This window comes from Vigna umbellata, chromosome 8 (genome assembly GCF_029865625.1).
Source record: "Vigna umbellata cultivar VRB3 chromosome 8, Vumbellata_1.0, whole genome shotgun sequence".
In the NCBI taxonomy this organism is placed as follows: domain Eukaryota; kingdom Viridiplantae; phylum Streptophyta; class Magnoliopsida; order Fabales; family Fabaceae; genus Vigna; species Vigna umbellata.
The window spans coordinates 33180069-33193136 of record NC_142172.1 but is presented as its reverse complement, the minus strand read 5'-3'; the positions used below and the strand labels follow the sequence as shown (position 1 = coordinate 33193136).

General features: G+C 30.1%; 1 protein-coding gene and 1 long non-coding RNA gene across 2 annotated transcripts; both read left to right on the top strand.

The window, feature by feature from the left end:
• Positions 1–5211: 5211 nt before the first annotated feature.
• Positions 5212–8224, top strand: LOC124848142 (autophagy-related protein 18a-like). Its single transcript, XM_047325783.2, has 4 exons — positions 5212–6092; positions 6646–6853; positions 7171–7297; positions 7917–8224. Exons 1-4 carry the CDS (start codon positions 5370–5372, stop codon positions 8005–8007), a joined length of 1149 nt encoding a protein of 382 aa, XP_047181739.2. The 5' UTR covers positions 5212–5369; the 3' UTR covers positions 8008–8224.
• Positions 8225–9648: 1424 nt separating this feature from the next.
• On the top strand, positions 9649–10617 carry LOC148194510 (uncharacterized). Its single transcript, XR_015781336.1, has 2 exons — positions 9649–10148; positions 10259–10617. It is a non-coding gene; the product is annotated as an uncharacterized LOC148194510 (long non-coding RNA).
• The last annotated feature ends 2451 nt before the right edge of the window (positions 10618–13068 follow it).

Sequence of the window (13068 nt, the reverse complement as noted above, 5' to 3'; positions counted from 1 at the left end):
AAGAGAAAGTAAGGTTGATCGAAGAAGATTAAGGAACTAACGTGCCAAAATTACATAAAGATTTCACTTTTAGAAAATTAGTAGGAATTTTTTTTTACATTACCTACGAAAAATTCATATGTAACTCAAATTTCCATATTCATAGGTAAAATTTGTATAAAAAAACTAATTTACCTACGGATTCAAATCCATATGTAACTATCTCCAGGTATATCCCAATTTTCTTGTAGTCATGTATGATGATATGCAATCAGTCGATGATTTTACTTGATAAATGCACTATCAAGTGATTTTCTTAAGAAATTGTGTCAAATGAGTAAAGTCAAACCCAACATTAAGATTGATAAATGAATTGTTCTAAAAATTTCCAAAAATTGTTTTCACAAAAGTCTCTTTCTAAGATTAGTTACAATTAAATACTATGCAATTTAAGGAGATAAGAAATAAGAAACATTTAAACTATGTTTTTACATTAGTTCGCTTATTAAAAAATATTACACCTTGTTCTCAATCAACAAATTAAGTTTCATTAGCTAAACTACTGGTACAAGATACAAATAGGTATTATTTATACCTCAACCACTCTTGGCTAAAGTTGAGTATGATTTGGATCGTAATCTATCTTAGTTAAGATTGAGTACTATTTAAAACATAATTACTCCTAACTAAGGCACAAGTTTTCTTTGAAACCCAACTGTTCCCGACTAACAAAGTATTATTTGGAATACAGTTCCTCATGACTAATGCACAAAGTATTATTTGAGAGACAACCACTTTTGTCTAAGACTTAGAGTATTATTTGAAAAACAACAATTTCTAACTAATACAGTGAGTATTCTTTGAAACACAACCCTTCTAACTAATACGAGTATTTTGTAGAATGCAATCACTTTTGATTAATACTAAGAATCACTTAGATAGTAGTCACTCCTAGTTAAAGATGAATATGTGATCACAAAGATTACAAGGGTTGCCTATTAAAGAGGGTGAGTGTCTTCAACATGTATAAAGTTTAATCACTCTACTAATTTTCTATTTAAACATCTTGTGAAGAAAGCGATAACATTTTTACACTTATAATCACTTCTCTACATTTCTTCAAATTGAAGGATTTCTTTCAATATTAAGTTGGGAAAATGGTTGTTGCATTACTATTTTTTCTCATTGTGATGTTTAGAGATGTCTTATTCTTATTGTATTTGTCTACATTTAAATGAACGAATGCATTAAATGCGTTTTTAGCACCATTAAATACTTGTATTCTTCTCAAGTTCCTAAAAAATGGCATGACTAGCTAAACTTAAGTTGGAAATCATACATAAAAAAATAGTCTTTCAAGGTTTGACAAAAAAAGTGTGTTAGGATGTTTATTAGTATGGAACACCTTTAAGTGTGTCTCCTAAGAGATTTTTGATGTAAGCATTTGAGAATTTTTGTATGAGAAGAAGATATTCTTTGAACAAATATATAAAATAATTGAGAAGAATTAATAATTGTATTTGTATTGTCTACTTAAGACTTTCACTTATCAAACAAAATAAAAACAACAAGGTGTTACATTATTTGAGAGAATAAACATTTACGTTTTACACGATGTTAAAAAGAAGCTTGTATTTATGAAATAAAACATGATCATGTTTTCTACTTTGTTTTATAATAATATTTAATCAAAATAAATAAAATTGAGTAGATTTTTCTCTAACAACCACAATGTCAAGAAAAGAAAAAAAATATAAAAATAATGAAAGATTTCATATTTATATATCCTAAACTTATTAATCTCCAAACATTATCAAAACATTTAATGACAATTGATAATTTAGTCAACTTCACTTACCAATTGTCATATGTTCGTTGAAAACTTGCTCACCAATTTAAAGAAAAGTTAGAAGCATTTTAGCGTACTTTTATAAAACCTAATTCAATAACTACAAACATCAATATTACCTTACTAGCTCATATTCATCTTTCCCTACCAAATTACATGTATGTATAATTCTAACTACACGCAACACAACATAAGCATCTCATATATTTACAAGAAAATAATAACTTACTCTATTAGTTATATTTAAGTACCCCTTACAAGTTTTTGGTTTCACGAAGGTAAATCTAGAAGAAGAAAAAATAAAAAAAGAAAAACTAAATATAACTAATGAAGAATAACGTAAGTATATATCTAATCAATTAATTATGAGTTATGTGATTTAAAAATGTATTCTTGATTGAAGATTTAAAATGTATTTCCGTGTTATACAATTCAAAAAATATTTTTGAATTACACATTTGTAATATATTTTTTAATATGAAAATAAATTTTGAATTATATAATTTAAAAAATATTCTTTTAAAAAATAAGTATACAATTTAAAATATTTATTTTTAATTTTAAATTACACAGATTAAAATATATTTTTAAATTATATAATTCAAAATTAAACTATTTCCACATCTATGAAAATAGATGAAAAATTTATGAAGATTCTACGTGTGTCACATCCAATATTTTTTACTATTCCACATGTGTTTAATTTAGTCTTTATTTTTTTTAGAGTTGTCAAAATGGGTCATCCGGTCCGACCCGATTCGGTCCACCACGAGTTGATCACTTAGTGAGCCAATCCAACCCGGCTCATTTATTAGCGAGTCAGAAAAATTCGAATCCAGCTCGACCCACCATGGGTTGGTGGGTAAACGGGTTGACTCACTAACTCACTTAATTACAATTTTTTTAAAATAAAAAAAATTACAAACTTTCTATAATACAAATCTAAACAAATTTCACTCCCAAAAAACATGGGTGTTTAATTAATTTTGAAAATAAGGAACTTAAATAATTTTTTCAAACAAAAACAAAATAATAAATATTTTTTTATAAAATTAAAATTAAATTTTAATAAAATAAAATTAGGTAGGTGGGTTGGTGGACCAACCCGGCCCACCACAGATTCAACCCGCATGAGCCGAGTTTAAACGAGTCGGGTTGAAATCTGACCTGCATAAAAAGGATACAATTGTTTCTAACCCAACCCGACTCAAACCCGTGGTGGGTCAGGTTGGCTTGCAGGTTGTGACCCATTTTCACAGCTCTAATTTTTGTGTTGATTTAATTTGGTTTTGTTGCATTATTTGGAAACTAAATCTATGGAGGTTTTGAACATAAACAATAAATTATATTTTATTTCTTCTATATTGAAATAAATGGTTTTATATTATATTTAGTATATAGTCAAATAAAATATAAAAACTCTTTTATGGGTTTTTAGATTTAACAACCTATATTGTATAAAAAATATATAAAGATTTTTTTGTTAACGATATTATTTTTATATTTACAACCAAAAAACTAAGTATTATTAACCATCAAAATTTGTTAAAAATGTCAAAAATATTAAAATTCGTTTATAAAAATATAATTGATAATATTTATTGATAAAAATTTATATCTATTAGTAATTATTGAAAGAAAAAATTGTCCTTAATTATTAAAGAAAAAAATTATTAGTACATGTTGTCAATAAATAAAGAAGAAAGCATACATTAATGTTGTATTTAATCTAACATTATTTTTATTTGGATTTTTGTTTCTATAATCCAAATAGTATATACGAACAATTATTCTATGTATACTAAAGTAATTATAAATTATAATACATCTGATATTATTACTAAATTTAAAATATTTATCTTAAAAATTATAAAAGAAAGAATATATGACTTATTATTATAGGATCGAACATAACATGTAAAAATATATTCTTTGATTTTTTTTCACGCTATTCGGTGTATGTTCTTCTAATATCCTTAAAAGGATGTTTGAAAAAGATTCTCCAACGCTCAAGTCAACACTTGATTAAAAAACCTAAGTCAAACCTGGATTAAATGTAAAAAGTGAAAGTCAAATAATTATTAATGTACTATTTATATGATATTTTATTGACCATAGACTCCATTCAAATAAGTCACAACTTAAGGGTCCATTAGTTCTAAGATCTAATTGTCAACTTATTTGTGAAGCAAGTCTCGTTTGTTAAGTCCTATGATACTAATGTATCCTTAGTAAGTATTATAAGAGGCATCGGTAGCCGATGTTCAATATCTGACATGTGTGATATCTTCAAAATATCTGAGAGTTCTCATGTTGATAGCAGACTATTCAATACCAAATTGACTGGCTTTCAATATAACTAAGTTGTAGATCGTGATTAACATGACCGATAAATCTATAATCGTATACAAATGGATAATGTTCTATTATAAAGTGTGTAAAAAAAATATGATTTTAATCACATATTTTTCATTTGTTTTTTCTTATAATCCTATCAACATATTTTTAATCTTTGCCATTTTATTATTTCGTTAAATTCTAAGAACGTCTCCGATATCACAAAAATATTAAAACGAATCAATAAACACTAATATATTGAAAACATAAATAGTAACAATTTGCAACTTAAAAAAATATATCTTAAATTAGCAACATTTGTCTGAGACTAGTAATCCAATGTTGAGAGACGGAAACTGATAAAAAAAAGTGAAAATTCATAAAAAATAATAAACTAAAAACATAAATTATCTAAAAGAAATACATGTAATAACTATCATGTCACAACTTAAAGCATAGAATGAATATAGTTTTAATTTTGTAAACTAGGAAAAAATCATTTCAATCTCCCTTCATAAACAAAAAGTGTACGTATTTTAAAAATATGGAAAACAAAAATATTTGTTCTCATAAACTTAAAGAAGGCATGATGATTTCAATTTAATTTGTGATTGTTAATCAAATTTAAAAGGTATCGAAAAGTAATTTAAACTTTTAACTTTTACATTCCTTCTTAGTTACAAACACGTTCGTGCATTAAATAAGTTCAGAACAGTGTTATTTTATTAAATTCTAAGTCTCAAAAATTTCAAATTAATTTATTACAGTCGTAATTTAATTAATGTATTTATTAGAAGAGTTTTTTTTTAATAATTCTGTTTGAAAAGGTAATGTGTTTATTAAATGTGGAGAGAGATAGATAATAGATGTGTTATAGCAGATACACGTCAGAGGTTGTTGAGTTCTGGTGTTTTCTATGGGTGAAATTAGGTATAAATATTAGTTTTTATTTTTAATAATTTGCTTACGAGGAGAAAGAAAAGAAAGTAGTTAAGATTGTGAAAATCCATGTTTACACAACACATCCCTTGCAAAGCACGAAGGCAATCCAACACAACACAAAACGACAACATACAATACAACTTACCTTCTATTGGACCTACCTCAACTTCTTCCATTTTTCAACTCCACACAAAACCAAAACCTTCCTTCAGAATCAAACACTTCAATTTCTACCATATTCGAATCGATTCCATTCCCAATAATGTCCCACACACCACCGCAAGCCCTCGATTCCGAGGAGCCAACCCCCGCATCCGCCGCCACTGCCGCCCAAACCCCCGATTCCCATGCCGCCACGCTCCTCCACCTTTCTTTCAACCAAGATTCCGGATGCTTCGCCGCGGCCACTGACCGCGGCTTCCGCATCTACAACTGCGACCCTTTCCGGGAGATCTTCCGCCGCGATTTCGGCCCCGGCGGTGGTGTTGGCCTCGTCCACATGCTCTTCCGCTGCAACATACTCGCCTTCGTCGGTGGCGGCGCCGACCCACGCTACCCCCCCAACAAGGTTATGATCTGGGACGACCACCAGTCCCGCTGCATCGGCGAGCTATCCTTCCGCTCTGAGGTGAAGGGCGTCCGGCTCCGGCGCGACCGCATCGTGGTGGTCCTGGCGCACAAGATCTTTGTGTACAACTTCTCCGATCTTAAGGTGCTGCACCAAATTGAGACCATCGCGAACCCTAAGGGCCTCTGCGACCTCTCCCACGTTTCGGCCACCATGGTCCTAGTCTGCCCCGGGTTGCAGAAGGGGCAGGTTAGGGTTGAGCACTACGCCTCCAAGAGAACCAAGTTCATCATGGCGCACGATTCCCGAATTGCTTGTTTTTCTCTCACGCATGATGGCAGGTTGCTCGCCACCGCCAGCTCCAAGGGCACCCTCATTAGGCTCTTCAATACCCTCGACGGTTCATTGCTCCAAGAGGTGAATTCAATGTCATTTCCTCTTTCTCTCTTTTCTTCAAGGATAAATCTCATGTGTTGTTAGTATTGTTAATAGAATTAGAGTTTTACTTTGGTAATTTATGTCGTAAAGCTTTTCGATTTTGCATAAAAGATCAACATGGGTTATATAAGTGAAACTCACATTTTTATTGGAAAAGCAGTAAGGAATTGCATTCAAGTCTTTTCCTTTGTGTAATCCTCCTATAAATCTTCCCAATACCATATGAATAAGATATTAAATAAAAATTGAATAAATTACGTTGGCGCCATTTTTGTTTCTTTAGTTTGCTCTCAATATAAATAAAGGGTGTCAGGGTAATGTGTTTCAAGTAACTAAGAGGGGTTGAGTGGAATCCTGAAAAATGTCGGCGTCTGTGATTTGCTCAAATAAATCTGATACGGTTTAGCATAGTCGGAGCTAAATGTGTGCTTAGTAACTGAGAAATAAATTGCATTTAATGTTTTGAGATGTTAGTGATGAGATCAAAGTGATTTGGAGGTTTGAATGGGAATCTGTGGGTGATTATTTTCAGGTAAGGAGGGGTGCAGACCGAGCAGAGATATACAGCCTTGCATTCTCTCCTACTGCGCAGTGGCTTGCTGTTTCTAGTGACAAGGGGACCGTTCATGTTTTCAACCTGAAGGTTGATTCTGGACTGATGGGGCATGACAGATCGAACAGTACTTCTGAGGCTAATCCTGCTAACCCTACTGCTGTTTCATCTCTTTCATTTATTAAAGGTTTGTGCGCCATGGATTTTTTGTGAATGATGTTTTCTGGAAATTTAGTGTCATGGTTAGTGATTGTGAAAGAACTAGAACAACAATAGTTGCTGTCGTGTTTTTAAATTGCAATACAATTGCAGTTGCAGCTGCAGTTTTTTCATAATCCTTGATGTTGCTTACAAATGTAGCTGATGCAACTGCAATTGAGGCTGTAGACTGTATTTTAGAACCTTGGTCATTTTAACATTACCAAGGTTCATTCAGTCTTGAAATTATTAATTATGTGATGAAATTTGTTGCTTGTGATTATATAATTTTGTCTGTTTTTACAGGTGTGCTACCTAAGTATTTTAGCTCGGAGTGGTCCGTGGCTCAATTTCGCTTGCAAGAAGGTTTGCAGTATATTGTGGCATTTGGCCATCAAAAGAATACAATTGTAATACTAGGCATGGATGGCAGGTATGTCAGTAGTGCATCATATTCGTGCTCTCTTAAGTTTGTCATGCTCTGCCATTTTATGTTTTGTTTTTTGAAATGGGGGAGGGGTGTTGCTCAAGAGATATTAGAGATTGAGTATGGTGGAATAATGATTGATTTTAGGACTAGACTCTAGAGCCTACTTCATATCACTGCATTAAACTTCTATTTATGTGTATACCTGTGCATTGTTTTTCTAAAATTGACCAATGTTGGTGGCTTCATTCAGGTTTTGTGCTTATGGTAGTCTTAAAAACAGAAAAAATGAGATAGGTTTTTACAGTCCTAAAGTGGATGGTGTGTCGTTATTTTTCATATTTAAAGGTTCAATCAAGGTTAAGATGCTTCTTTGAATTTTGGCACCAGAAGGCTTGCTGCATCGTTATTTTGTTGTTTTATTTATAATCTTTTCATCTCAAGCAAATGATGAAAGGATGCATGTTTTGGAAAACATTATATCGTAAAACAAGTGTATAAGATGATTTAAATATGGGGATCTACCTATATAACGTTGTATCTGAAACGAGCACTAGTTCCTTGTTTTGTGGCATGGTATTTTTGCTGTAAATGGAAATTGTAACTATTGAAATTGTTGATGCAGCTTCTACCGATGTCAGTTTGACTCCTCGAGCGGTGGAGAAATGACCCAACTTGAATATTATAATTTCCTAAAGGCAGAAGACACATTCTAGTTGAGTATGGATGCATCATGTATATACCTTCAGTGGATCTTGCTTTCAATACTATTTGGATTTTCTGTTCAGTTCGTTGTTTGAAACTTTTAAACTGTAAATATGAGTACTGCTAAATCCACTAATGTTGTTCAATTTACTCTGTTGGGTGCTTGTATATATGAACTATTAACACCTGATTACAAATTAGAATGAATTGTCAGCAGCATTGTCTCCAGATTCACTACAGCCCTTGAAGCTGGTTATCGTCTAATGTTTAAATTTGTTTGGTTCAATTGAATTCGCTAGGATATTTGTGGTCTTTGAACACTGTTTCGTTTTACTCATGGATCGTTGGTTGACTGATAGCAGCTTACGGTAAATGTCAATGAGAGGAACAAAGGAATACCCTGTAGCTTTCATTGTCAAGTTTTATTTTGAAATATAATGTATTGAAAAAGAAAATCACTAATTAATATCGATCTATTAAAATCATTTTAAATTTTTTATGTCAGGTCAGGATATATAAAAAGTTGATTAAAAACGAGTTCAGGACATATAACACGTTATCTAATTGAAGAAAAAATATAAAAATATAAAAAGTAGATTAAAAATGCCTAAATGTATAAACTTAAATTTTAATTAAACATTGTATATAAAATAACGAATATTAATATAGTAAAGTTATTTAGTTTTAATTAATAACGTTGTATTTTATTTTTGGAAAATGTTTCTATTTAGTGCTTATACCTAGGACGTCTATTTTAAAAGTAATTATTGTTTATTTTCCAAACCAATTCTTAAAACGTATTTTTTTTAACCTTTTCTAAGAAATGCGTTTTTATGATTAATCTTTCTTGAAAAGGTTTAAAATATATATTTTAAGAGTAATTACTTTTGAATAAATTTTAATCATTAAGTATTATAGACAAGAGAATTTATGAGATTCGAAAAATATAATTATAGATCAGTAATCATCTGTAACAGTATTTAATGAATTTGACATGTTTAAGTATGGATGTGGAAATCGAGATACGAACTTAACTTAACAAACCTCAGCTGCTCCTTCCTGTGATGCCGCTACTGTGATATCTCCCTTCCTGCGCTATACTCTCTGATGGGAAAATGGGCTGCGTACCTGCAAAGACACTCCGACGCTCAAGTCAAAAAGGGAATTACTGAGTCTTTTCAGTTCAAGGTGGTCAAGAAGAAGAAAATAATTTCTCTCTCTTAATTTCTCTAAAGGAAAAAACGTATCTTTCTTCTGGTGTGCTTTGTGTATTTAAAACAGTAAAACAAACCGTTTACCTGAAAGTTCGGGTGGTTACCGAAGTTGACTATCTGGAAGTTATAACCGCTAGATCGTGTTTGATACTGGGTCAGTTATTCCCGTGATTTATGGCATTGACCGATATTCGTAATTGGTAACCTCTAACTGCTACGCCGTTTAAGTTTAAGATATCGCTCATTATACGTCGAGCGTCTTATGTCTTATGTATTGATGTAACTATGCGAACCGTCGTGCGAGCACTTTATCACCACATCACTGTTTAGTTGTCGATCATCAAGTGATCGACATCCAACTCTAAATGATACGAACGTAAGAAAGCCCAGTTAATGGTCGGTTAAGTTATGTGTCGATCGTTTAGTCGACTACATTACTGTCTAAATGCCGATCACCAAGTAGTCGACATCAAACTGTAAGTGATACGGACATAAGAAGGCCTAGTGGACGGTTGGTTAAGTTATTTGTCGACCGTTTAGTGGACTCAGGTATCCTACTGTACATGACATAATTCATTCTTTTATAATGGGTTTATCACTTTTTTAGTTGTTGTAATTTAAAAAAAAAAACTGAAATATATAGAACATACTAAAACAGACTAGATAAATACATACAATTATGCATGAAACTGGTAAGATATAGAAAAAATGTTGAAATAGAAAAAAATTGAAGCAGTTGTTGAGTAACCTAAAACCTATCTGAATGAATTTGTCGGAGATTGTTTTGACGCATCCATATCTAGCAGCACGTCGATTGCATCGGGGAAAGAAGTGATGATTCTAAATTGAATTTTCCTCAATTGAAGGGCAAAGTCCAATGCCTGGTTCATGGTGGCTCGAGCACCCGATATTGCTTCAACAAGCTCTGCATTGGTCAAGTAAGTGCTGCATATTTGGCTCAAAATTCTGTCGTGTCGTTCTTGGAATCTCACAGCTCTTTCCTCCGCCGCTTCCAACGCCTCGCTAACCATTTTTAGTTTCTCGGCAGCCAGGTGTTTCCGATGCCATCTCTTGATGTTTGGGACGCAAAACAAGAAGGAGGCGGAGAAGCCTATTACCGCGTAAACGATGTGGCCCAGCTTCATCATCACCGGTGATTTTCGTGCTTCAACTTCTCCAAACGCCCATATATGACCATCATGACAATGGAGAGAGACCCCTGTAAGTACCTTGCTTCGCTTTTGAGTTACCACATTTCTTTTCCTTCAATTCAGTTATCTATTCTCTTTCTCTCTATTTGTGGGGAAATGAAAATGCATATTTACTGCCAAACATAAATCCATTATCATCAAATTTACATGTAGATGTTTTTCCTTTTTTTTTAATACTTCAGAAGTTTAATTTTCATTTCATTTTATTGAATTTAGAATATTGTTTTACATTAATTTTAATGGTTATTAAAATAGATAGTTCAAGGTAATTAGGTTTTATTTAGTTTTAAGTTAATGGTCTGATCTCCCCTTACTTTAATAGGATTTTTCAAAATTGGATAAAATGTGAAAAGAAGTTAATATTAAGATACAAATTTACAAAGTTATAAAAGAAATAGAATAAAATATGTAATTAAGTGTTTTAACTTTTAGTGTTTTTTTAATAATTTTAATAGTATTATATAATACTATCCATAAAACAAACTAATATACCTACTTATAACTATTTGCAATTTTTCAAGACAACTTTCACCCCTAAGTTGGTGTAAGACAACTATAGAAGTGTAGATATTCTTATATCAAATAGAACTATATAATAAAACTATTTTAATCTAATAAAAGATAAAATAATCTAACTATAAACAAAAAGTACATCAAATGGTTTCTAAAAGTTTGTATCATTTATGTATAGATTTCTAAAATGCTAGAGTATACTAAATATTTTAATGCTGTTTATATATAAAATGAAAATTAATTAAACTAATTATTTGTAATTTTATAAATTTATCATAGATTTAACATTTCAATCAAAAAATTAACTAAAAGTTTGTGCTTACTATTATATTTTCTTAAATTTATTAACAGTTTGATAAATTAGAATCTTAATCTACCTCCTTTTCGAACTCACTTTGCTTATTCTCCAAATCCGCATATTATTGTTTTTTTGTTTTTTATTTTGGGTTAGTGAGAATGAAGTTAAGTGTTGGTGTTTTCAAGATTGGGGTCAGGGATTTGTGCCTCATAAATCTTGAATTGAATTGGTGAAATGTTTGATGAGAAGTTGTAAATCTCTAAAATCTTATATTGTATTACACAGCTGAAAAGATGTGAAAATGTCAACATTGTAAAACATGTATGCAAACATTATGATCCCGATTGAAATTTCTGGCAGTTACATTCGAAATTGTAACTAGATAGAAGGGGAGCAAAGTGGTTGAGCACCTAAATTCACTATGACTGTGTTCACTTGTGAAGAATGTGTACACTTGTGAAGAATACACTGTTCAACATGATTTGTGTAAACGGACCGAAAAGAAAGGAAAAACACGGATTTGCATGATATATCACTTTTTGAATCATCACATATGTGCAAAGATTTATGGTGATTTATAAGTAATTTACATGTTTGTCCTTCTTCCATTTGATAATGGAGTAATTGAGTATGAGTAATCAAATTTATTTTGAAAAGAAAGACCAAAATCCACATCTTGTATTCGGACAGCACATATTCAAATCCACACCAGTCGAATTCTGCAGCATTATTTAAATAATAATAATAATAAATAAAATAATAATAATAATAATTATTATTATTATTATTATTTCAATTTATTAAATTACTATTTTTTTACATTTTAATAATTAATTTTAATATTTTTCTTCTTATAAATATTTTTACAATTAAATATAACATTAACAATTATCATTTTATATCATTTTAATAACTAGAGATATTTTGGTAATCTTCAATTTCTATCAATTAAACAATTTTGTTTTATCTCTCACATCAATCAAATCCTACACTAATTCTCATAAACTTTAATTCCAAATCCATTCTCATTTGTATTCAAATCCACTCAAACAAACAACAATTAATTCGCCCTTAGATCCTCTCAAATTCACTCATTCACTCTCCCTCAATTCTTCTCCTCCAAGTGAACACATCCTTATTCTTTTCCTTTTATTTTTTATTTGAAAAGGTTCTAAAGTTAATGAATGACAAAAATATCTATATTTGTAGCAAATATTTATGTTTCCAAGTATTTATTTTTTTATGAATAGTAATATTAAATAAGTCAAATATTGATATATAATTTGAATTTATGAGTATTCACTGTTCATTAAAAAATTAAAATTAAATATATATTTTATTAATTTAGATTTAATTAAAATTAAAATTAATTTATATTTTATTAATTTAAATTTAATTAAAATTAAAATTAATTTATATTTTATTAAATTTAATTAAAATTAAAATTAATTTATATTTTATTAAATTTAATTAAAATTAAATTTAAATAAAATTAAATTTTAATTTATGTTATATTTTATTTTTTAATTTTATTTTAAAAATTTATAAAGTAATTTTTTTAATATTTGTAACTATTCACGAGTGCTTACAAATTTTAAAATATCTTGTAAATAATTTTTAAATAGATATCTTATAAAAAAAATTATTATAACAATAATATTATCTGAATCTGACGCGATCTGGAATTATCCTAATTGAGACGCTTTTAAGAGTATTCTCCAACAATAAGACATTCTTTTATTTTTCTGTCCTCACAATGTTAATTCTTAAAATATCAACATACTTTTGGTCAAACTATGTTAGATTCTTAAAAAGTATTGAGGTAACTGTCTTTCT